The sequence below is a fragment of the Topomyia yanbarensis genome, chromosome 1 (genome assembly GCF_030247195.1).
Source record: "Topomyia yanbarensis strain Yona2022 chromosome 1, ASM3024719v1, whole genome shotgun sequence".
Taxonomy (NCBI): Eukaryota; Metazoa; Arthropoda; class Insecta; order Diptera; family Culicidae; genus Topomyia; species Topomyia yanbarensis.
Genome location: NC_080670.1, coordinates 86326930 through 86353774, shown reverse-complemented (window position 1 = coordinate 86353774; position 26845 = coordinate 86326930). Strand labels below are relative to the sequence as shown.

The 26845-nt window shown below is 42.9% G+C and overlaps 3 protein-coding genes across 5 annotated transcripts in view; all 3 read left to right on the top strand.

Annotated features, from left to right (window-relative positions):
• Window positions 1-26845, top strand: part of LOC131678033 (tryptophan--tRNA ligase, cytoplasmic) — a 205320-nt gene that overhangs the window by 136900 nt on the left and 41575 nt on the right. The gene's annotated exons all lie outside the window — the stretch shown is intronic.
• Window positions 5737-9300, top strand: LOC131696330 (uncharacterized). The gene has a single exon (XM_058984876.1). It carries the CDS (start codon window positions 5737-5739, stop codon window positions 9298-9300), a length of 3564 nt encoding a protein of 1187 aa, XP_058840859.1.
• LOC131696329 (uncharacterized) lies at window positions 9596-11305 on the top strand. The gene has a single exon (XM_058984875.1). The coding sequence runs from the start codon at window positions 9596-9598 to the stop codon at window positions 11303-11305; it is 1710 nt and encodes a 569-aa protein (XP_058840858.1).

Here is a 26845-nt window from a genome sequence, read left to right as displayed (position 1 = left end):
ATTTGAAAAACCAAGATGGCCGCTTTCGGTTATCACAAAACACCGTAAACCACCATCAATATGGATGTCATTGGAAAGGTAGTAATTAGTAGAAGGCGAAAATTGACGATTGGAGCCATTTGAAATCCAAGATGGTGGCTTTCGGTTACCACAAAACATCAAAAACCATTATCAATATGGTTGTCATTTGAAAGGTATTGATTAGTAGAAGCCAAAAATCGACGATTGGCGCCATTTTGAAATCTAAGACGATTGACTTGGTTTGTTTGATAGAGCCCATCAAACGAATTTTCATGCAAGAGGTGACAGAATGGGGTCAATACAATGACAAAATCGGGGGTAGACTGAATCAGGCACAGACAATATCGGTGGCTGATAATATCGGGTATTCCCTATATTTCTAAGTACTTCGATAGTACCATTAAAAATAACTATGTTTCTAGAATCATCCATTTCGTAAACTAGCATTCGGTGAAATGGAAATCGTCGTACTGACGCTCTTCCTTTTTTCAAAGCATTTGTATATTGCTTTTAACCCTTTCATGCCCACACACATACAGACTTTTTCCGATCTCGACGAACTGAATCGAATGGGATATGACACTCGGCCCTTCGGGCCGGGATTAGGTTGACGTTTTTCAGAGTGATTGTATAACCTTTCTATATGAGAAAGGCAAAAATGTGCTAAAATCCAAAAAAGTGAATTGTCGTCAAATTTTTTTCGAGTTTGCATCAAATCTCCACGTTTCATGCACATTGAACACATTTAGCATCAAAAATAAAAATTCTATTTTTAATTTTTCCTATAGTTTATATGAGAAATTTCTGTGTGGCCGCACTCTGAAACCCGTAATTCCGGAACCAGAATTCCGATCGATCCAAAATTCAATAGCAGCCGATGGGAAGGTTGCACCTTTCATTTGACACTAAGTTTGAGCAAATCGGTCCAGCCATCTCTGAGGAAAATGAGTGACATTATTTGACACATACGCACATACATACACACACATACACACACATACACACATACATACACACACACATACAGACTTTTTCCGATCTCGACGAACTGAATCGAATAGAATATGACACTCGGCCCTCCGGGCCGTGATTAGGTTGACGTTTTTCAGAGTGATTGCATAACCTTTCTATATGAGAAAGGCAAAAATGTGCCAAAATCCAAAAAAGTGAATCGTCGTCAAATTTTTTTCGAGTTTGCATTAAATCTCGACGTTTCATGCACCTTGAACACATTTAGCATCAAAAATAAAAATTCTATTTTTAATTTTTCCTCTAGTTTATATGAGAAATTTCTGTGTGGCCGCACTCTGAAACCCGTAATTCCGGAACCAGAATTCCGATCGATCCAAAATTCAATAGCAGCCGATGGGAAGGTTGCACCTTTCATTTGAGACTAAGTTTGGGCAAATCGGTCCAGCCATCTCTGAGAAAAATGAGTGACATTATTTGACACATACGCACATACATACACACACACACATACACACACACATACACACACACATACACACACATACAGACTTTTTCCGATCTCGACGAACTGAATCGAATGGGATATGACACTCGGCCCTCCGGGCCGGGATTAGGTTGACGTTTTTCAGAGTGATTGCATAACCTTTCTATATGAGAAAGGCAAAAATGTAGGTGATTAGAACCAAAAAGTTTTGCGTTTACTTTCAGATTTTTTTTTTAATTTTCGGGTAACATTTCCTTTTGGATAATGGCAGTTGGGAAGTTTCTGAATGACGTAAATTGATGATAGGCGTTTTTTGAAATTCAAGAAAACGGCTTATGGTTACAACCAAACACTTAAAACCACCGTTAATATAGGTGCCATTTGAAAGGTAGTGTTTAGTAGAAGGCAAAAAATGATGATTGGAGCCATTTAAAAATCCAAGATGGTCGATTCCGATTATCAAAAAACACTGAAAACCACCATCTGCATGGGTGTCATTTGAAAGGTAGTAATTAGTAGATGGCAAAAATTGATTATTGGCGCCATTTTGAGTTCCATGATGGCGGTTTCCGGTTACTATAAAACATTGAAAACTATCATCAATATGGGTGTCAATTAAAAGGTAGTGTTTAGTAGAAGGCAAAAATTAATGATTGGTGCCATTCCGAAATCCAAGATGGCGGCTTCCGTTTGCCACAAAACACTGAAAATCACCACCAATATGGGTGTCATTCGAAAGGTAGTTATTAGAAGAAGGCGAAAATTGATGTTTGGTTCCATTTGGAAAACCAAGATGGCCGCTTTCGGTTATCACAAAACACCGTAAACCACCATCAATATGGATGTCATTGGAAAGGTAGTAATTAGTAGAAGGCGAAAATTGACGATTGGAGCCATTTGAAATCCAAGATGGCGGCTTTCGGTTACCACAAAACATCAAAAACCATTATCAATATGGTTGTCATTTGAAAGGTATTGATTAGTAGAAGCCAAAAAATCGACGATTGGCGCCATTTTGAAATCTAAGACGATTGACTTGGTTTGTTTGATAGAGCCCATCAAACGAATTTTCATGCAAGAGGTGACAGAATGGGGTCAATACAATGACAAAATCGGGGGTAGACTGAATCAGGCACAGACAATATCGGTGGCTGATAATATCGGGTATTCCCTATATTTCTAAGTACTTCGATAGTACCATTAAAAATAACTATGTTTCTAGAATCATCCATTTCGTAAACTAGCATTCGGTGAAATGGAAATCGTCGTACTGACGCTCTTCCTTTTTTCAAAGCATTTGTATATTGCTTTTAACCCTTTCATGCCCAAAGTTTTTCTAGTGCATGTAGGGTTTCAAAACTATTTTTCCTTGAAAACAGTGAGGTTAAGAAACACGAAGTCTTTTTCATAAAGATAGGAGCTTCCCTCGCAGCACTAGAAGCTGCTCAATTTCTACCTTCTAATGGTCAATACAATTCCCCTAGAATTTTCGATTTGAAATAGATTTTGCTTAGTGACCGCACCCCACAACCCTAGGGGCAGATCACTCTAGAAATGTATAACAAATTTGCATTAAATTAGAAAAAAATGCATTTAATTTCCATTTTTGCATCAACTTTGCACTCCCTCGCAGAAAATTTTGTTTAACAAACGTCCTACGTTGATTCACTTTGTTCGACGGTTTGTTGAATGTAGGGCTGATTTTTTTGTAGGGTTTTGATGTCTTACACGCAACGCAAACTACATTGTACGCAACGCAAAATACATTACGAATTTCTATTTTGATGGAAAGAAATGCATTTAATTTAGCTGATTTTTAAAAATGCATCGCAAGTGATCTGCCCCTAGCCACAACCCATAACTCTGGAATCGGAAATCGGATCGAGATGAAATTTAATAGCCAATTTACGAGGATAACACACCTATCATTTGAGACCAAGTTTGGCCGAATCTCCGAGAAACCAATGAGACTGTGATTCTGAATTTGGATACTTCCGCCGGGGCTTCCGGAACCGACGACGGTGGCCAATGTGACCAAAGAGACTTTTAATGGCTGTTAGTGACCTAGTACTACAAATCTAAGTAGATGTGGCACCATTTTGAAAAAGTTTTCACCTTTATACATTGTAAGTAGGGGTTTGCCCACTACTCGGGTTCTTGTTTGCCCGGCGAACCCTTCTTTTCAGGGCGGCCTAGGTACTTCTACAGAATTTCGGATTTTCGTTTCACAACAAAAAGTAAACAAACAAATAAACTAAATTTACCAACTTTTATTTGCTGTGTCCACTCTCCCTCCACTTCACTACGGCTGCTGGTGATTCACTGCTGCGGGCGGAAAGGCGGGTGGCTTCTTCCGACCGGCAGGGTCAACAACGGCCGCGTTCTCCTTCGTTCTTATCTTCGTTGGCTGCTCCGGCAGCGGTCCTTGTCTTTTAGCTAGGGAGGTGAACTTAGCTCCTTTGTTGGAACCTCGCTAGCAACGATGGCAAATTATCGCCGGATCTACTCGCTCCCCGCGAGAGATCCCACAAGTCACCGCAGTGTACTTCCCAGGCAGCACCATTGGCCACCCTGCTTCGCTCTCCTTGACGTTTAGCTGTGAAGGAGAGCTAGGCTCGTTCGGCTGATCCTTCACAGCGAGAGCGGAAAGGCGTCTTCTGGGTCCTTTATGGTTAGCCGGGGAAGCGAGTGGCTCCTTAACGATTAGCTTCCCAAATCGGCGACCCGACACCAGACTTTTTCCGAATGCCCGGACCACACACCGACACACTGACGGATTTCACTTCTCGTCACACGCGCGCACTGAACTTTATAACGGTGGCGGGAAACTGTCCCGAAAAAAGAACAAATTTGGGACGTCTGTTCCTGGCTGTGGTCCGTCACTTTCTAAAAAAACTCGATGGCCGCCTTCCTCATTCGACCCAAAACAAACACCAAAACCAGCACCAAAAAAACGTACCGCCGCATAGCTGTCATCACCTATGCGCAGCATAGCCAGTACACTTATTTCAGCAGCAGGAGAGCGGTGGCCTATCTAAGCCCTATGTTATTTATACATAAATATGAAACAAAATTTTCTACACCTATCTAGACCAACAGAATCGTTCACAAAAGCTAAAACAAACAAAATTTACGAGAAAAAGTGAACGATCATAAGGAACAGTGGTGAGCATTATGTTACATAAACAATGCACTCTACGGAGAGAGTACGTACAAATAGGTATTGTTAAGAAACGTTCAGGATAGGCCCCTCGTTCACCAGAAGTACTACGACACTATCATACTAACGTCTTGCGTCAAATAGAGAGTAGGTACAACATCGTTACGGGCTGATGGAATGAAGTGAAGGCAAATACGATAGGTAGAACGGCAATACTCACGTGGAGTTACAAAATTGTTGGTTCATTCCACTAAGTAATTATAAATCTTTATCTCTTGAGAGCATATCGGCATAGTGACTTATCGGTGTTTATCGAATAACGATTATATTGAATAATTATCATATTCTGCGCAGGTAATTAGTAAAATCAATATTGTACTAGAAACTGTCATCTAAATTTCTAAATCTAAATCTATTTTAAATGGTTTAGCAGATTGCTATATTTGACACTAGTTCGAGAGCCGTTACAGTGAATTATATTCAACGGGATAAACTTGTAGTAAGAATTATTTTCATTTACCTGGTTAGCGACATGTAGTAAAATCATTTATCATAGGTTACCCGAAAATATAACCTGTACATCCTCAAAGTCAGTCGGGGGAATTTAATCAATAGAGAAACTAATTGTAAGTACGAAATGAAGAATTTATATGAAATCTAATGAAATTTAATAAATTTATAGTTCGAGTCTCGTCGAACGGACTACGGAAATATTTCTACAAACTCGAAAATTACGAGTGATGAGTGCCCCGGGAGCTGACGATAGCGCCATGCATTCTAGCAATGGCGCGATGGCGCAAGAAGCCGTTAATTGCAAAGTCTGCGATCGTCCCGACCATGTCGACAACATGGTTGCCTGTGATAAGTGTAGCGAGAATTCTTAACTCAGAAACATCTTCTGGAAGCCGAGGTCGAAGCCGAAAAACAAGCTGGTAGTCGAAGAAGCTTCCGAAGTCTCCGCAGTCACAAGGATGTGCGCAATTGGATAGATAAGCAAAACATAGTCCTCGAGAAGGTTGTCCAGTCGGTTGCCAATACATCCACACCGGTTACTGCATCGATATCCGTTAGCTCACGCCCCAGTAATATATTTCCTACAATGCCAAAAATAACTAGGAATGTGCCACTTTCAGAACAACCGGTGTACACAATTGCCCCGATACCAGCACATCAACAAGCGATACCTTCAACTGCCCAACAACAGGCACTGCTTCCGCCGATCCTGCAACAGCCAATTTATACGCAACATGTTCCAGTTTTTCCGGCTCGAAGTCAACATCAGCAACATTCTTCAAATATATCGTATGGGCTATCGAAGCCAATGATTCCGCCTTTGGGGCAGCAACCTGCATCGTCCGTGGCGGAAATTACCACAGGGACATCGTTCGAGATTTCGCCAGAGAATAATCTTCTACCAGACTATTCGCATGGAATCCGAGCCACAACTCAACCTGCCCTGGTGCCAAATAGGTCGTCGCACTATTTGATGAATCAGCAACAATCGATGGCGTGGCCTATATACGGGATCAACATGTTCCCACCAAGAACATCATTTCCCGGTCAATTTAGACAATTCACGGAACAGCAGTATGCACCATTTATGACTGGAATCGCAGATGAATATGTGAATATGCGAACTGGAAACCGATTGCCGCCGAATGACCCTCCACAGCCCGGTGTACCTAATTCACATGGCCCAGCAATCGGGATGCATTCTACAGCACAGCAGTCGATACCAGCACAAAATGCTTCGACACATTATCCGTTACTTCAGCACCCAACTATGGCGTACTTTCCGCCGCTGAATTCCATGTGGAATTCGGATGGTGTCATAACCCCGCAACAGTTGGCTGCCCGCCACGTTGTGAGCAAAGAGCTGCCAAAATTTTCCGGAGATCCATTGGAGTGGCCAATGTTCTTAAGCTCTTTTGAGTCAACTACAGCCATGTGTGGAATTCAGCCCGACGAAAATCTGGCAAGGTTGCAGAAAAGTCTGGTAAGGAGTGCCCGAGAGAAAGTTCAGAGTATTCTCACTCTGCCTTCTGCGATTCCGGAAATCATCAACACGCTTCGAGATGAATGTGGGCGGCCAGAACAATTAGTCAATTGCTTGCTGTCGAAAATACGCTGCGCTCCCGTCCCAAATGTCAGCAAGTTAGAAACACTAGTCACGTTTGGTAGAGAGGTTAGAAACTTAGTAACATACATCGAGGCTGCAAACCTGCATGCCCACCTCTCAAACCCGATGCTGTTAATGGAACTGGTAGGGAAGCTTCCACCGAGTTTGCGGTTGGACTGGGGTCTCCATAGTCAGCGGATCCCAGAAGTCACATTAAAAGCATTCAGCGACTATGCTTCCTCCATTAAAACCGCTGCTTGTCACGTAAGTCTACCGATAGACTCTGGCAGAGATGATGGCAGCACACGACGGAGCTCGAAGAAAGAAAAAGGTGGTTTTTTAAACGCTCACTCAATCGGCGATGAACGTAGGTCAGAACTGGAGGAATCATTCGTAGCTACAGAGCTAAATCGAAACAAAGGGCCGAAGCCATGTCACGCGTGCCAGCGTATTGATCATCGTATTCGCAACTGCGACACATTTGTCAAACTCACTCCCGCGGAACGTCTCAAGCTTGTCGAAGAACATAATTTATGCAAATGCTGCCTAACCGGTCATGGCAAGTGGCCGTGCAGAACTAAACATCCATGTGGTATAAATGATTGCAAAGAACTGCATCATAAACTACTGCATGCATCTAAGGCCATATCGTCGGAAGCTCGTGAACCAGGACTGGCGGCGGTTATATCAGCACATTGCACCAACAAGACAACTTCTCTTTTCAAAATAATCCCAGTAGTTCTGAGAAACAAAGGCAAATCGGTCACCACCTTTGCGTTCTTAGACGATGGATCTAATTTAACGCTGCTGGAAAACGCTATAGCCAGTAAACTTGGCCTTGACGGAACTGAAGCCCTTCTCTGCTTACAATGGACGAGTAATGTAACCAGAAATGAGTATTCGTCAAAGAAAGTACAGCTAACGATTCGGTCAGCCGACAATAAATCAGAATATGTACTGCAAGATGTTCGAACTGTAGACAACTTAGGTTTACCTAAGCAAAATCTAGATTATAAAAAAATATCGCAGAGATTTGCATTTCTACGAGGTCTTCCGATACAGAGTTATGCAGATGCAGTACCAGGTATATTGATCGGGGTGGATCACGCGCGGCTCATGCTGCCACTGAGCAAACGAGATAGACGGGATACAGAACCAATAGCCATTAAGACATGTTTAGGATGGACTGTGTTTGGCGGCCGTTGCGAGTCCGATGGGCCAGAGAGGTTAATGGTACATGCATGTTCCTGTTCAGCCGATCGTGAACTGAACGACTTGGTGAAGGACTATTTTGCGATGGAGGACATAGGTATCCATGGATTAACAGTACCAGAAACGGCAGAAGATCAACGTGCACGAAAGATTCTACAGCAAACGACAAAACGGACCGAATCTGGCAAATTTGAGACCGGGCTTTTATGGAAAACTGACAAAATCGAGTTTCCGAACAGTTTTCCGATGGCCGAGCGCCGGCTGAAATGCTTAGAGCGTCGATTGCGTGTGGACCCAGAGCTGCAGCATGCATTTTCCGATCAAATCGTAGAGTATCTGGAACGAGGATATGCTCATAAAGCTACTTCGGAAGAACTGCAAGGAACCGATCCCCGGAAGGTTTGGTATTTGCCGTTGGGAGTGGTCCGGAATCCCCGTAAGCCAACCAAAATTCGCATAGTTTGGGATGCCGCCGCAGCGGTCAAGGGGGTGTCCTTGAACTCGATGTTGTTAAAAGGGCCGGACTTATTGAAGCCGCTATTATCTGTGCTATGCCGTTTTCGACAAAAGCAATACGCGATAACAGCCGACATACGGCAAATGTTTCATCAAATCATTGTTCAAAAGGAAGATCGTCAATCACAAAGATTCCTATGGCGGACCGATCCGGAATCTCCCCCAGAAGTATACGTCATGGACGTGGCTACGTTTGGAGCTACCTGCTCGCCATGCTCAGCCCAATACATTAAAAATACAAACGCATTAGACTATTCTGAACGGTATCCCGATGCAGCCTTGGCCATTGTGGAGAACACTTACGTGGACGATTACCTTGATAGTAGAGACACAATTGAAGAAGCACTCAATTTGGCGATGGATGTTCGTCTAATACACAGTAAGGCTGGCTTCGAGATTCGGAATTGGCAATCAAATTCTGAGCAGATTCTCGCACGGGTCGGGGAAAAGGCTCCCCATGCTACGAAGAGCTTTTTGGCGGAGAAAACGGCAATAGCTGAACGCATACTGGGGATGGTGTGGATTCCAAACGAAGATGTCTTCGCGTTCACCGCACAATTTCGACCTGATTTACAACCTCTGTTGAGTGGCGCAATTATTCCAACGAAGCGACAGGTCTTGCAAGTTGTCATGAGCTTGTTTGATCCTCTCGGCATTGTCTCTACATTTACGGTCCACGGAAAAATACTCATTCAGGACGTGTGGCGATCAGGAGTTGGTTGGGATGATTCCATTATTAATGAAGATTTTTCAAACTGGCAGCGTTGGGTCAAAAGGACGTCAGAGTTAGACTGTTGCATATTTCCGAATTATTGACGGTGAATCGCCAAGGTGTGTGTTGGTTGCCTCAAAAACAAAGGTAACGCCATTAAGACCTCAGTCCATCCCTAGAAATGAGCTTAATGCCGCCGTTCTTGGTGTACGACTAATAAAGTCAGTTGAGGAAAATCATAGTTTGCCCATTCAAAAGCGATTCATCTGGACTGATTCCATGACTGTTTTATCGTGGTTGAAAGCGGACCCTCGGAAATATCGCCAATATGTAGCTTTCAGAATTTCAGAAATACTCACCGAAACCAAAATTGAAGAATGGCGCTGGGTTCCGACCAGGATGAATATCGCCGACGAAGCAACAAAGTGGGGTGGTGGGCCAAACTTTGATGTCCGAAGCTGTTGGTTCCTGGGACCTGACTTCTTGTATCTACCAGAGACAGAATGGCCTGTAAGAAAGATAGCACCAGACCCTCCGTCAGAGGAACTACGTGTCGTGCACGTGCATCGGGAAGTCCATAATCAATCGATCATCGACTTTTCTCAATTCTCTCGTTTGGAAGATCTCCTGAAAAAACTTGCATATCTGCATCACTTCTGCAATAATTGTCTTTCGAGAGAAAAGATTTCAACCAAAACACGGACGGTGTTACTGACCCAGCTAGATTACAGCAGAGCGGAGAAAAGTTTGTGGCGGATGGTGCAAGCTGAAGAGTATGCAGCAGAAATCGCAATACTGCAAGCAAATACGTCACTTCCGATATCTCAGCGTAAACGTTTAGATAACTCTAGTCAGCTGAAAAAGCTGTCTCCATTTCTCGATGAAGACGGTATTATTCGTTTGGAAAGCCGAATAGACCCCGATGCCTCTTATTACTGCTTCGATTTCCGCAATCCAGTAATTCTACCCAGAAAAAGTTATGTGACGGAATTACTCATCTTTCGATTCCATCAACGCTACGGACATGCTAATAAGTACACGGTTATAAATGAAATGTTGCAGCGTTACTATGTTCCTAAGCTACGATCAATGGTTGACAAAGTGATCAAACGCTGTACCTGGTGCCGTGTCTACCGAGCTAAACCAAGTGAACCAAAAATGGCACCACTACCACAGGCTCGAGTTCATCCATATGTACGTCCGTTTACATTCACTGGGTTGGACTACTTTGGACCAATGGTGGTAAAAAGAGGCAGATCCAATGTGAAACGTTGGGTGGCGCTGTTCACCTGCTTGACTATACGAGCTGTTCATTTGGAGGTGGTTCATTCTTTAACTACGGAGTCATGCAGGTTGGCAATACGACGATTTGTGGCGAGAAGAGGTGCTCCCCAACAGATCTTCAGTGACAACGGCACAAATTTTCGAGGTGCTGCGAAAGAGTTGGCAGATGAGACCAAAAATATCAACCGCTCTATAGCCACGGCATTCACTAATGCTGAAATAGCGTGGCATTTCAACCCCCCGTCCGCCCCGCACATGGGTGGCGTTTGGGAGAGAAAGGTTCGTTCTGTTAAAGAGGCCTTCAAAGTATTGTCAAATCGAGACAAACTAGACGATGAATCACTCGTGACGCTTCTCGCCGAGGCAGAGATTATGGTCAACTCCCATCCCCTTACATTTGTACCGTTAGAAACACCAGAACAAAAGGTTCTAACTCCAAATGACTTCCTTCTTATGAGCTCAAGTGGGGCAAATAACCCAGAACACATTCCAGTTCATGAGGAAGTATCACTACGAACAAACTGGAAGTTGATGCAACATTTACTCGACCAATTTTGGAAGCGCTGGATTCAAGCTTATCTCCCTACGATTGCAAGAAGAACTAAATGGTTTGCCGAGGTTCGGCCGTTGCAAGATGACGATCTCGTAGTCGTGGTCGACGAATCCGTGCGGAATGGGTGGCTTCGAGGTCGCGTGATCAAGACTTACCCAAGTCCGGACGGCCAGGTGCGCAAGGTTGACGTCCAAACAAACAATGGGATATTGCAACGACCAGCGATCAAGGTGGCTCCCCTGGACGTACTAGATGTTAGGAAGACCAATTAAGCTTAGGTCTTACGGGTCGGGGTGTTAAGAAACGTTCAGGATAGGCGTCTCGTTCACCAGAAGTACTACGACACTATCATACTAACGTCTTGCGTCAAATAGAGAGTAGGTACAACATCGTTACGGGCTGATGGAATGAAGTGAAGGCCAATACGATAGGTAGAACGGCAATACTCACGTGGAGTTACAAAATTGTTGGTTCATTCCACTAAGTAATTATAAATCTTTATCTCTTGAGAGCATATCGGCATAGTGACTTATCGGTGTTTATCGAATAACGATTATATTGAATAATTATCATATTCTGCGCAGGTAATTAGTAAAATCAATATTGTACTAGAAACTGTCATCTAAATTTCTAAATCTAAATCTATTTTAAATGGTTTAGCAGATTGCTATATTTGACACTAGTTCGAGAGCCGTTACAGTGAATTATATTCAACGGGATAAACTTGTAGTAAGAATTATTTTCATTTACCTGGTTAGCGACATGTAGTAAAATCATTTATCATAGGTTACCCGAAAACATAACCTGTACAGCCTCAAAGTCAGTCGGGGGAATTTAATCAATAGAGAAACTAATTGTAAGTACGAAATGAAGAATTTATATGAAATCTAATGAAATTTAATAAATTTATAGTTCGAGTCTCGTCGAACGGACTACGGAAATATTTCTACAGGTATATTTTCACCCTGTGTTAAATTGTTACCCTGACGGGTTACAATCTCGCCCACACCGGGTGGAAAAAAATTGGTAACAATTTTTTTCTAAACTAACACCTAACACCGATACAATAATAATAACGAAATGAATAAATAAATAAATAAACAAAGAAAAACTAACTACACCTAATTATTTCTTCCGCAAATTTTAAATAATTCATCCAAAAAAATTAATCGACCGAGTGTCCTCATCGGTGAAATGTTTGCTCAAGTTTGGTCTGATAATACTGACAGCATACGCGAAGCGAGAGGCTATCAGCCATTGTCATTATTCGGCTATGGGTTGAATTCTAAATCCAATCCGAAAACAAGATCGGTAACAACTCGAAATTCCCAAAATTCTGCAAGTGGCATTGATAATTTTCAATGTTTCAACGTGCAGGGGGACGGTTGTCGGCATTATATTGTTCTTTTTCATCGACTGTCCAGAAATGTCTTACGTGTCCTTACGATACCAGTACTACACACTTGTGTTGGGGATTCAATCCAAATACATTCATACAATCCCATTCATTCATTCTCAATCACTGGCCTGCTCCATCATTCACATTCCGATAAGCACTTCGAATTAACCCCAAAACAATTTTATCTGATCATTCACACATGCATTCATTCACTGTGTTCGATTCCACACTCATACATTCACACATACAATACCGCTTAACACGTCATCATTTCTCCCACTCGCAGACATTCCGGACAAAATGTTTGTATATTCGTCCCTTTTCGCCTCAAAACGCTTCGTACATGGCAAAAGAAACGTTTGAGAGGGACCAAAGAATGTCTTTCGCATAATTTAAAAATATCAAAATGATTCCCGCTGGAATCAAACGAACCATCCCAGGTTTAACCACAAACCCAAAATTATGCGAAATAAAATTTTATTATTCGATTCGAAATCGAAGACGCGCGGCGCTTTTTTAACCCACATCTCTCTAACACGCACACCACTCTGATTCGAATCGGGTTACACCTGCATGATGCAGAGCCTTGGTGCGAACATCGGGGAAAGTGTCAAATCGATGATCCATTCGATACAGGTAACTGGCATCCCTATCTCTACATACAGAGTTTGACAATAGGCAACATCGTTTTTCCACCGATCGATGGGGGTCAGTTTGACAACGTCAAAATCGCTTAAAATGTCATCAACAAACAATAGTAGCAGTAAACAATAGAAAACAATGAACACTTTAACTGATGTGATGTAAACTAAAATGCTCCGCGTTCGTATTTGGAATTAATTGCGTTCATTTTGTTACAAGCAAAGTTGTTATGTTGGCTACGAAAATATGACGTCACGTCACCCTCTTGATTCGATATGATGAAAGAATCATCAAAATTGTAAATAAAAACAAAACAGTTCGCGAAATTGGTGGTCGCAAATTGTTTTTATTCGCGATTTTTATACCGTTTCCGCGCGATTTCTCGTGATAGTTTCGGTCGGGAATCAGCCGCGTGAGTTTTTTAATGTAGAATACATTTAAGGTTTCAATATAGGGGTCCCGTTTCAAAATATCGGCTGCGGCGCCGCGTCAGATTTTGAACGTTAATAACTTTTATCATACTAAACAGAATGATTTGATTTTTAGGCCAATTTGTTGCAAATATGTTCCTCTATGCTGTATTAAAATTTGAAGTATGTATAACATGCACTAATAACAAAAAAATGTGTTTTGAAAAATCTTTCGAAAACGACTCGGAAAAGTGAAATTTTTCAGCCCATTCCGCACAGAGCCGTCAAAATCGTGGACCAACCGAGCAATAAAATAATGAAAAGTTTATATATAGGTCCACTACATGTTTGTTTTATGATTATTCGCATTGGGTTGCTTGACGAGAGCAGTTGGTGGGGGAAAGACGGCATATTCCTTTGGTTAGGCCATTACAAGCCGGACGGAAAGGAAAGGCTCATGCACGGCACGAGAACGAGCGAGAAAGCGATAGTAGTGCATATTAGCGCGATTATATAAATATCTGTCGGTCGGTTTTTCTCATCATTCGTATTCGTTCAAGCACTAGCAAGCAGCCAGTCCACCGAAGGAAAGCAGTTGGCGATGACGACGGCGGAAAAAGTGCCCCAGCTACTGGTGACTCATCGCAACCCGATCAGGAACTGTCGCCCTGCAAGAATTTCGCCCCAACTAAAGGGCAACAGAGAAACTAATCTGTGTTCTAATAAGAGTTAAACTGGCTCACCGTGTCCGCGGGGAGTGCGTCTGAATTATGCTCCCGCAATAAAACAATAAACGGTTCTTTACAGGACCAATTAATTGTGTTGTAATAAGAGTTAAACTGAAATTTACATTTTATGGTGCATAACAAATAATTTTCAGAAAGCTATATAAGAAATATGATGTGTGGAAAGAAAGAAAGAGAATTTAAATTATCCTCTCTCGCTCGTTTTCGTGCACTGCTTTTCCATTCCTTTCTGCTGCTACTACCATCATAACTAAAACGAATGTGCGTGTTCCCCCACAATCTCTTGGCCAGTGTTGCCACAATTGCATGTCGCTATTACAATTTGAATTATTTTATTGATCCTCTCTAGTATTGATAAAATATAGAACGTGCAAAGTACACTAGTCGCATGCTTTTATTCGAACTTTTTGGCAGCCTCCATTGATTAACTGCATAAATCGATTTGTTTGTGCAGCTCCTTGCTAGTAGCAAACTAAATAGCCTTTATCAGCGCTAACAAATAAGACAAAAGAATTTAAATTTGTGAAAATCTTCTCCTTCCTTCTTTTCAAATCTGCAACATTCTTTGAAAATATTGTTGGAATGTTGTTATTGAAAAACTGAACATGCAAGTTTGCTAGCACTGGCCACTGATTGAAGGCGATGGAAAGACAGAATATTCGTTTTGGTTATGCTAGTATTGGTAGCCGAACGGAAAGGAAAGACACAGGAATGGCACGAAAACGAGCGAGAGAGCGATAGTAGTGCTTTCTCGTGTGTTCATATATGAATATTGGTCGGTCGGTTTTTCTCATCATTCGTATTCGTTCAAGCACTAGCAAGCAGCCAGTCCACCGAAGGAAAGAAGTTGGCGATGACGACGGTCGGAAAAAGTGCCACAGCTACTGGTGACTCATCGCAACCCGATCAGGAACTGTCGCCCTGCAAGAATTTCACCCCAACTAAAGGGCAACAGAGAAACTAATCTGTGTTCTAATAAGAGTTAAACGGGCTCACCGTGTCCGCGGGGAGTGCGTCTGAATTATGCTCCCGCAATAAAACAATAAACGGTTCTTTACAGGACCAATTAATTGTGTTCTAATAAGTGTTAAACTGAAATTTACATTTTATGGTGTATAACAAATAATTTTCAGAAAGCTATATAAGAAATACGATGTGTGGAAAGAAAGAAAGAGAATTTAAATTATCCTCTCTCGCTCGTTTTCGTGCACTGCTTTTCCATTCCTTTCTGCTGCTACTACCATCATAACTAAAACGAATGTGCGTGTTCCCCCACCATCTCATGGCCAGTGTTGCCACAATTGCATGTCGCTATAACAATTTGAATTATTTTATTGTTCCTCTCTAGTATTGATAAAATATAGAACGTGCAAAGTACACTAGTCGCATGCTTTTATTCGAACTTTTTGGCAGCCTCCGTTGATTAACTGCATAAATCGATTTGTTTGTGCAGCTCCATGCTAGTAGAAAACTAAATAGCCTTTATCAGCGCTAACAAATAAGACAAAAGAATTTAAATTTGCGAAAATCTTCTCCTTCCTTCTTTTCAAATCTGCAACATTCTTTGAAAATATTGTTGGAATGTTGTTATTGAAAAACTGAACATGCAAGTTTGCTAGCACTGGCCACTAGATTGAAGGCGATGGAAAGACAGAATATTCGTTTTGGTTATGCTAGTATTGGTAGCGGAAAGGAAAGGAAAGGCACAGGAATGGCACGAAAACGAGCGGGAGAGCGATAGTAGTGCTTTCTCGTGTTTTCATATATGAATATTGGTCGGTTGGTTTTTCTCATCATTCGTATTCGTTCAAGCACTAGCAAGCAGCCAGTCCACCGGAGGAAAGCAGTTGGCGATGATTACGGTCCGCAAAAGTGCCCCAGCTACTGGTGGCCCATCGCAACCAACTACCGATCAGGAACTATCGCCATGCTAGTATTTCGCCCCAACTAAAGGGCAACGGAGCAACTAATCCGCTGGCTAACATTCCAGCGTCTGGTTCGTAAGGTTGTGTATTACTTCAAAGTCGAGCTACGCTTACAAAACTCAGCCGTAATGAAGCCAGTGATGCCTACTTGGTCGGTTTGTGGGAGTGGGCGTAAATTACAATAAAAGCAACGGTTCTTTTCAGGACCAATCAATTGTGTTCTAGCGAGAGTTAAACTGAAACTTTCATTTTAAGGTGTGTAGCAAATTTTCAACAAGCAACATAATACGTTGTGTGGAAAGAAGTAGCTTGCACATGGAAAAAAAAAATTAAATTATCCTCTCGCTCGTTTCGTTCACTGCTTTTCCATTCCTTTCTACTGTTATTATCAGTATTACCAAAACGAATGTGTTGTTGCATGTGTTTAAGAGAAACGTTGAAGTCGCATGCTTCTATTCAAGCTTTTTGGCAGCCCCCGCGAACTAACTGCATATGATTTTTTTGTGCAGCTCCGTGCTAGTAGCAAACAAAATGGCTCTACTAGTGTCTGATTCGTGAGATTGTGCAGGATTTCAAAGTCGAGCTAAGTTTATAAAGTTCAGCCGTAATGGTACCCGAAGAAGCCAGTCTTGTCGTTTTGTTCGAGGCTACAAAACAGTTCGCTAGGCACGTAACTATCATGCCAAAAATATCCAACGATCCAGCGCATCACCATCAACACCAACGCCGATACCAAAGGTTCTTTTCAGAACCACCATTATTACCATAGAGAATTATTTGAACATTTCCCATTCAAACGTGATTCTGTTGAATATTATTAGATTTAAATTAACGTCTCGAATTGAAATCACGACGCTCTGGTTATGTGACAGACATTACCCACCCATCTTTTTTTATTGTGACCACGACTAACGGTTTAATATAGACACCCCATTTCAATATTTCTGAAGGAACAGAAGGTCGAGTTTGGAAAGTTTGTAACTTTCATTGTACTTAACCAAATTACACAATGTTCGCACTAATGATTCAGAAATATGATCAGGAATCTTCTGTTAGATTTGTAAGTATGTATAATTTACATGAATAAAGAAAAATTGATTTTCAGGAATCAATTATTATCTGTTCTTCCATTGGCCAGTACTACGCGACTTCCTCATGCTAACAATTAATTTCATCGTTAGCCATCTCCCTCACCAAGGCCAACAACGCCAACAAAACTGGTACCTTTTCAGGACTACCATCATTTTTGTAAAGAATAATTTGAAATATTCCTCGCCCAAATCACCTTTTGTCCGAAAATTCCAATGAGTATCAACATATTTGAAGAACGTGTTCCTTATGTATTCTACATCTCTCCGGTTATGTCGCAGACATTACCCACCCATCTTTTTTTGCGTCCCTATCGAAGAAGGGAAAAGAATTTTTTATTCGGTTCAGTGCCCAAACAAGGGAGATTTTATATAATTTAGTGCACCCGTAGGTGCGAGTGTTCCCCACTAAGAGGGTTTTTTTTTTAAAAAGTGTATTTAGATGCGTCCGGTACCCGGGAGAATAGCACGGATAGTGGATTTGTGTTTCTTTAGTGGAGAATTACACCCTATCGTTATCGTCTCCGTTACCGGAGCATATATTTCATGGAAATAGTTGGTTACCTCACTGCGCGAGTGGGGCGCAAAAGAATTTTATGGTTTTGTTTGCCGAACACGGCAGAAAGTGCTATTGATGCGTTCGGGGACCACGGCGTACGATTTGTGTGTTTATTTAAGTGGATAATTCTATCCCTCTGTGGCCAAGACGGGTTCCCGACCATACATTAAGTGCGATAATTTTATTACGCCGCTGCTCGAGCGGCGCGCCAAAAAAGGTATAGAAAGTGTGTTTTAAAAACCTTTCCTGCGGCAGTTTCGGTCTTCTAGAATGAAGATAGAGAAGACGGAGAAACTTATTTTGGTTTTATTCGGACCAAAGTCCGTGGTGTTGCCGTCGGGAACTGACGGCAGCTTTTGAAAAACTCCCAAGTCAATCCACAGACGGCACGGAAAAGATTGTTTTTATGCTGGTTTAAGGAGATTTGCTGGCCAAACTCCGAGATTTTTACCTGCTAAATCCTCCAGCTCGTAGGAGGATACACCTTTTTTTGAGACAATTTTTGCCGGTAAGTATTGTGGTCCAAGTTTAGCATTGTAAGACTCGAGTGCATTCGACAACTTCATGTTTCGACGGTACACCATTTGTCCCGTTTCAAAAGGTTTGGAGAACTTTCGATGACGCAAGTTGTACTGATGTCGAATGCCCTCGCTTGTCTTTGCCAAATTTTTGACCACAATCTCCCGGATTTTGTCTATTTGTTGGTGTCTTGTTTCTAGGTCACCCTCACCGGAAATCCTGCTGAAGTCATCGGCAGATGCCATTTCACACCCGTGTATAATGAAATGAGGACTAAACCCAGTGGAGGAATGAACGGTAGTATTTAGGATGCGCTCCACATCGGTAATGTGGATATCCCAATTGCGCTGCTCGGTTCGAGCATATGCCCGGATTGCGGTGCTTATCGAGCGATTTGTTCGCTCCACTGGGTTAGCCTGCGAATGATAGCGGGAGTTCAGCCAATGTTTGACGTTGGTTTCTTTTATGAATTGACTGAACTCCTTCGAGGTGAAAGTGGAGGCATTGTCGCTTAGCAGAATTTCCGGGCTACCATGGCGATTGAACCACTGTTCGCGCAGTATCGTACAGAGTGACGTACTAGCGATTTTGCGAACGGAGGTTAACATGACGTACTTGCTGAAGACGTCGAGGACGACAAGCAAGTGTTGATTGCCACGTTTGCTTTTTGGAAGAGGACCAATATAGTCCACAGAAACCATTCGCCATGGTGCATTTCGGGCTGGACTGGGACGAAAGGAGCTTTGATTTCCTTGCACGTCCCACATTCTCGAATAAACTTTCGTACTTCCGATCCCATCCGAGGCCAGTAATATCGCAACTGCACTTCGTGGATCGTTTTATCGTATCCCACGTGAAGCAAATTTTCGCGGGTACGTTGGATCAAATCTTGACGGAACTCGGGTGCTGGGACGAGTTTCCAACTGAACCGCGAGTCGCACGGAACAACTTTCGAGTTGACATACTTGAAAAGTTGATCATTTTCTACTTTGAAGTCGGCATAGTCGTCAGGATTTTGGATAACTTTTGACTTCATGGAACAGTACCAGTCTGAGGTGAACAAAGCTGAAACGGCTGCCACGGCCCGGGATAACGCATCCGGAACGACATTGTCCTTGCCTTTCCGGTGCTCAATAGACATGTCGTAGAGTTGCAATTCTAAACTCCAACGACTCAAACGTGAACTGGTTTTCCATTTAGTCTTCAGTATCCATGTAATCGCTGACGAATCAGTGACCAGTCGAAAATGATAACCTTCCAAGTAACCTCGAAAGTGTTCAACCGCCATTATCACCGCCAGACCTTCCTTCTCAGTTGCATGATAGTTCCTTTGGGGAGTGGTCAGTTTGTGCGAAAAGTAAGCAACTACTTTCTCACCCTTGGGATACTCCTGCACCAGAACAGCAGCGACTGCTACGTCACTAGCGTCTGTTTGAAGGATGAACTCTTTGGAGAAGTCTGGTGGGACTAAAACTGGAGGAGTGACTAGAAGTTCCTTAATTTTAAGGAACGCGAGTTCTGCCTCGGAGTTCCAAACTAAGCTCTTGGTTTTTGTTTTGAGCAGATCGGTCAAGGGAGCGGTTACATCACTGAACCGATCAATGAAGCGGCGGTAATAACCGCACATACCGAGGAAACGACGTAATTTCGTCACGGTAACCGGTCTCTCGTAGTCGAGAATCGGTTGAATTTTGTCAGGATTGACCTTGAGTCCGTCCCGATTCAACAAATAACCAAGAAACTTAAGTTCGGGGACTCCAAAACGGGATTTTTCCAAATTGATGGTTAGGTTGGCTCTTGCTAGACAATCGGCCACTGCTTTGAGCAACTGTATGTGATGCTCGAACGTTTCGCTTACCACGATGATGTCATCTAGGTAGACGAAAACGTAAGGTTCCCATTTACCTCGTCCAAGAACCTGGTCCATCAGTCGCGCCAGAGTAGCGGGGCTGTTGACGAGACCAAATGGTAGACGAGTAAATTGGAACATACCTCTGCCGGGAACACTGAAAACGGTATATTTGCGACTATCCTTAGCCAGGGGTACCTGGAGAAAGGCCTCCTTCAAGTCTATGATAGACAGGTACTTCGCCTTGGGTAAGCCGCCCAATATTCGCCCAGGGTGGGGCAGAGGGTATGCATCTCGTACAGTACGCTCATTGAGAGACCTAGCGTCTAGACAAAGGCGAATTGAGTCGTCTGGTTTCGTGATCGCCACAATATTAAGCGACCAATTCGAATCAGACTCCTCGATAATTCCCATAGACCGCCATCGGTCAACCTCTTCCCAGACCTTTGACAGTTTCTTTGGGCTCATGTGATAAGGATATCGGCAAACGGGTGCCGCACCTTGGAATTCATCTTTGATGACAATCCTGTGCTCTGTGAATGAGGTTGGGCTTAGCTTTCCGGGCTCTACTTCCTGGAAACACTTCTTTATTTGTTCTACGCGCGCTAACTGTTCCGAAGTGAGTATCGACTCACGCGGTACTTCATCTTCTTCGTCGTCTTCCGATTCCTGACCTGAGTTCAACAGAGCACAGTTTTTTATCTCAGGAGAAATCCCAAAGGCGCGCCAAAAGTCCATACCTAGAATGGAGTTGACGGTCAGATGCTCTACTACAAGAGTGCATAGGACCTTTGTCAAATTTTGAAAAGTATACGGGAGATACGCTTGTCCAATGATTGGTAAGGATTGACCATTTGCAGAACGTAGTTCGAATGGTCGTTCCAAACTTTTCAAGGGACTTTTCGAAAACTTTCGGTATAGCTTTTTACTCATAATCGTGGCGTTACTACCACTGTCGAGCAAAGCTTTGAAGGATTTGCCGTACACTGCGACAATTGCAAATGGACGGTTGTCGAACGGGTCGTCAAGGACGATGGTTTCGACAGACAACGAATTATCATAGTCCTCATCACAAGCCGGTCGAAAACTGTCGTAAATCTGGGGATTAATAATGAGTTGTTGTTTGGAGCGCTGTTTTACTGCCAACTGCGACTTCAGTTAGTTCTGATCCCGTTTTTTAGGTAGTAAGGGCAACGAGAAACATCAAACCCTTTAAAACCACAGACGATGCAGAAGACCCGATTTGGTTTCCGGCATTCCTCATATTCATGTCCTTTGTCTCCACAATTGTAGCAGACGCCGGGCACGGGAGGACGATGCTTTTCCACCAAATACTCCAGACACATTATAGGTTTCTGCGGTGGTTCGATTGGTTTTTGACTATTTCCATCGAGATTCTTGCCATCCTGATTCCCCTGTTGTTTCTTTTTCTGGTTGTCAGGAGGCTTGCTTGAATCAAGAACTGCCGTTTGGGCATTCTTGTTCCAAAACGTTTTGGATTTTGCGTTGCCGTTATTCTGTCCACCTCCCTTTTGGTTTTGATTATTTTGTTTTTGTTTGTTTTGTGGTGGATTATCAGAATAAGCAGCAACTTCCCGAGAAGAACCGAAAACTTTCTGATAAATCGGCGTCTTGGAGGTGTCGATCGATTTACCAAGACTCATCAATTCTGAGAGCGTGTTCACTGGCCTTAGAATTAACATTTGTTTATAATCGGCTTTTAGGTTCCGCTTCAGCACGTCGAGCTTTTCGCTCGGTGCCATTGGAACCGTCATAGCACGAAATATTTTTTCCATTTCCAGGAAATATTCCTGGAAAGATTCGTTACGCATCTGCCGGCGCTGGAGAACCTTCATCTTGAGCGTAGCATCAAGTTCAGGATGTACAAAATTTAACTTGAGCTCGCAAACAAGATGGTTCCAGTTAATCAACCGGTTTTGCGCACGCATAGCCTGATACCAGGTCAAAGCATTGCCAGTGAACAAATGCATCGCAGAATTGAAAAGTTCGTCTTCGCACATTTGTTCACACGCAGCGTAACTCGCTACGGTGTCCAAGAATTCATTAAGTCCAGTTCCTTCATCAGTTCCAGCATACTTCCGAATCTTCCAATCAGCGACGCGTTGCGGGTTTCGCGAGTAATTCCTGGGGGCCACCATCGATCCGTTTCCCGCATTGGTGGATATCGAAAAGTTCGGATATGATGGTCCCGCCAGCTGTTCGGTCAATTCAGGAACGTAAGACTGGTTCTGAGTTTGGTACGGAGCTGTGAATCCAGTATTCTGTTTCGGTTTCTCGATAGGAAGTGATGGACATAGATTTTGTGGACCCGAGAATCCTCGCTTCAACACCAATTTATCGGGACTGGGCGCCAGTGTTGGGCGAGGAATCTCTGGTTCATCAAATGAATCGGGTACGTCCATCAAACGCAAATCTTCCAGATCGGTCTGCAGATCCATCTCGGGAGCACTTTCCTTCTGATGTACTAGTGCCCGAAGTTCACTGACGGATTCACGAAGTGAGACAACTTCTTGAACCGTCTTTCTTAAACCTGACGAAATGGTTGTCAGTGAAGCAATCCCACCCATTAGCGATTCAGTAGCTTTTGAAAAAGCATCAGACCCCTGAGACGCTAGGGCTCTATTATCGTCGGATTGCTGTCGCAATTGTCGAATCTCGTCTCTCATCTCGCACAAGACACGCAACAGGTCGTCCCCTACGAGCTGTTTAGAAAGAGATCCTTGGTTATCGGAAGGATTGGATCCCTGTGGAATTGCAGGTACGTCTGTACTCAGCAAATCTCCCAAAATTTCTCCATCCTCCCCTTCTTGGTTGTCGGGAGGAAGTGCTGCCTGTTCGTCACTGAAATGACTGGCATAAACTGCTAGAACTTCCTCCAGCAACCCCGAAATTTCCTGGTTGACCTCCCCTGCCGCATAATTTCGGATAACCTGGAGCCTAGACCCCAAATGAAGCAACCGTGTTCGGTAAATCTCCTTGTTTGGGCACCGGCACTGGAGATCTTCCTTGATTGTTAGTAATTTACCAAGGCAGATCTCCTTTTCTTCACCCACGTCACCCCGGAAATTGCGAACTAATTCCCTCCGAGACGACCGCTCATGCGACAAAATTCCCCGAAGACGCCGCTGCCGCTGGACACCCGAAAGATCCGAATCAGGAGAGATAAAAATGCTTCGAGATAGCAACTCAAAATCCAGCTCATCGAAATGTAAATGATCGACGCGCATGACCACACACGCTTGGTTGAATTTCTCCAACGCCATCATAACTTGCGCTATATTGGAAGAAATCACCAAGACACAAAGCATGTAAGTACTGGTACGGTAAAATTTCTGATTTTTCGCCTACTAACGATTCCCTTAAAATTTCAGGAAATCAAGCTGTTCCAAAAATGTCTCAAACCGGGTTGAGAATTCAAGGCGATTGGCCACCGCAACCGAATAAATGACAACAACCTTCAAACTACTCGTCCGGCAGACCAAACACAAACAACGCAATCCACAAATTCGGACAAAAAAAAGAAAATGCAAAAATCAAAAAATAATACCAAAAATGTAAATAAATAATAAATATACGACCGCGGAAAAATATTGCGGAAGAAACCTCACCACTGTTCTACGAAAATCTTTGATTTAGTAGAAGCACCCCACACTCCGGAAGAAAAAAATATTTTCCAAAATAGGAAAATATTTTTTTCAGTGTGTTTTGCGCTGTGCGCCAAATGTAAGTAGGGGTTTGCCCACTACTCGGGTTCTTGTTTGCCCGGCGAACCCTTCTTTTCAGGGCGGCCTAGGTGCTTCTACAGAATTTCGGATTTTCGTTTCACAACAAAAAGTAAACAAACAAATAAACTAAATTTACCAACTTTTATTTGCTGTGTCCACTCTCCCTCCACTTCACTACGGCTGCTGGTGATTCACTGCTGCGGGCGGAAAGGCGGGTGGCTTCTTCCGACCGGCCGGGTCAACAACGGCCGCGTTCTCCTTCGGTCTTATCTTCGTTGGCTGCTCCGGCAGCGGTCCTTGTCTTTTAGCTAGGGAGGTGAGCTTAGCTCCTTTGTTGGAACCTCCCTAGCAACGATGGCGAATTATCGCCGGATCTACTCGCTCCCCGCGAGAGATCCCAGAAGTCACCGCAGTGTACTTCCCAGGCAGCACCATTGGCCACCCTGCTTCGCTCTCCTTGACGTTTAGCTGTGAAGGAGAGCTAGGCTCGTTCGGCTGATCCTTCACAGCGAGAGCGGAAAGGCGTCTTCTGGGTCCTTTATGGTTAGCCGGGGAAGCGAGTGGCTCCTTAACGATTAGCTTCCCAAATCGGCGACCCGACACCAGACTTTTTCCGAATGCCCGGACCACACACCGACACACTGACGGATTTCACTTCTCGTCACACGCGCGCACTGAACTTTATAACGGTGGCGGGAAACTGTCCCGAAAAAAGAACAAATTTGGGACGTCTGTTCCTGGCTGTGGTCCGTCACTTTCTAAAAAAACTCGATGGCCGCCTTCCTCATTCGACCCAAAACAAACACCAAAACCAGCACCAAAAAAACCTATTTTAATCCACCTAGCGGTGCAATTGTGCCTTTCTCAATCATGAATCACGAGAATGTGTGCGTTGTTTATATTCATTAAAAGCTTTTAAATGCATATATTACATTTTATTATTGTACATCACATGACAACTATTTACAGGAAAATAAATCATTATTCGAGTTCTAAAATTTTGAAGAAGAAAAAACAGCCACGGTAATATTGAACTGAAAAAAGGTGCGAAATCGGCAAAGTCCCAAAAAGTCGATTTTTACAAAAAAAAATTTTTTCGGGATAACATAAAATCTCGACGTTTCATGCATTTTAAAGATGTTTGGCATCAAAAATACGAATTCGATTTCTGAAATTTCATGGGGTCCCCCCTTTGAAAAAAAAAATTTGAGCTCCGGCTTATATGGGAATTTCATATGTGACCGGACGATTTAGTCTATATTTCCGGCCCCATATAAGCGATCCGTACGAAATTTTATAAACGTCTTTGGGGATGTTATAGCTATCATTTGGGACTAAGTTTGTGAAAATCGGCCCAACCATTTCCGGGAAACTGATGTGAGTTCGTAAATTTCGAAAGATGGCCGCTTTTCCCGAGCACTTCCGGAACCGTCTATGGTGGTCAATGTAGTGAACGAAAGTTTGGTTGGCCGTCGGTGACCTAGAACAGCAAATTTAAGTTGTTTGAGAGACATTTTAGCGAAATTTTTACCTTTTTTGCTTTCATCGGAGTATCGGTTTGAATCACAATTTGCTATGTGATCGCACGCCACAACCTATAACTCCGGAACCGGAAGTCAGATCGGGATGAAATTAAATAGCCATTTACGGGGACGCAATACTTTTCATTTGAGGCCAAGTTTAGTCGAATCGGTCTAGCCATCTCCGAGAAACCGATGTGAATGTTATTCTGAATTTAGATACTTCCGCCGGGGCTTCCGGAACCGATGGTGGTGGCCAATGTGGCCAAATAGACTTTGAATGGATGTTAGTGAACTAATACTACAAATCGAAGCAGTTGTGGTCATATTTTCGAAAAAATTTCACCTCTATGCATTCATTGCAGAATTTATTAAAATCGATATTTTCTGCGTGTTCGTACTCATCACCCTGTAATTCCGGAACCGGAAGTCGGATCCATTAGAAATTCAATAGCAGCCTATGGAAACGTTGCACCTTTTATTTGAGACTAAGTTTGTCAAAATCGGTTCAGCCATCTCTGAGAAAAATGAGTGACATTTTTGGTAACACACACACGCATACGCACATACACACATACATACATACACACATACATACATACACACAGACATTTGCCGAACTCGACGAACTGAATCGAATGGTATATGTCACTCGGCCCTCCGGGCCTCCGTTAAAAAGTCGGTTTTCGGAACAATTGCAATACCTTTCTATTGAGAAAGGCAAAAATTTCACCTTTTTACATTCATCGCAGAATTCGTTAGAATCAAGATTTGCTGCGTGATCGTACGTATCACCCTGTAATTCAGGAACCAGAACTCGGATCCACACAAAATTCAACAGCAGCTGATGGACCTTCCATTTAAAATCAAGTTTGTCAAAATCGGTTCAGAAAATTCCGAGAAACCGATGTGGACAAATCAACAAATTTTGTTTTGTAACCATACTCTTCAACTCGTAATCCGGGACAAGATGTCGGTTGAAAATCAAATTCAATAGCAACCTATGGGTATAGTATACCTTTCATTTGAATCTTAGTTTGTAAAAATCGGTTCAGCCATCTCCAAAAAACCGATGTGGACATTTTGTTAACAAATCCGCACATACACACATACATACATACATACATACATACATACACACATACATACACACAGATATTTTACGATCTCGATTCTGCGAACTGAGTCGAATGTTATATGAGACTCGGCCCTCCGGGCCTCGATTAGAAAATCAGTTTTTGGAGCAATTGCGTAACCTTTCTATATGAGAAAGGCTAAAGAATAGTATTTAATTAGCTTAATCAGCATGAGTTCAATGTTATCTTCATGTGATTATATTTTGAAATGTTGGTGGAATGGGTTTAAAAGTGGAGGGAATGGGGGGTTAGTAGAGTGGGAGTGGAGGATGC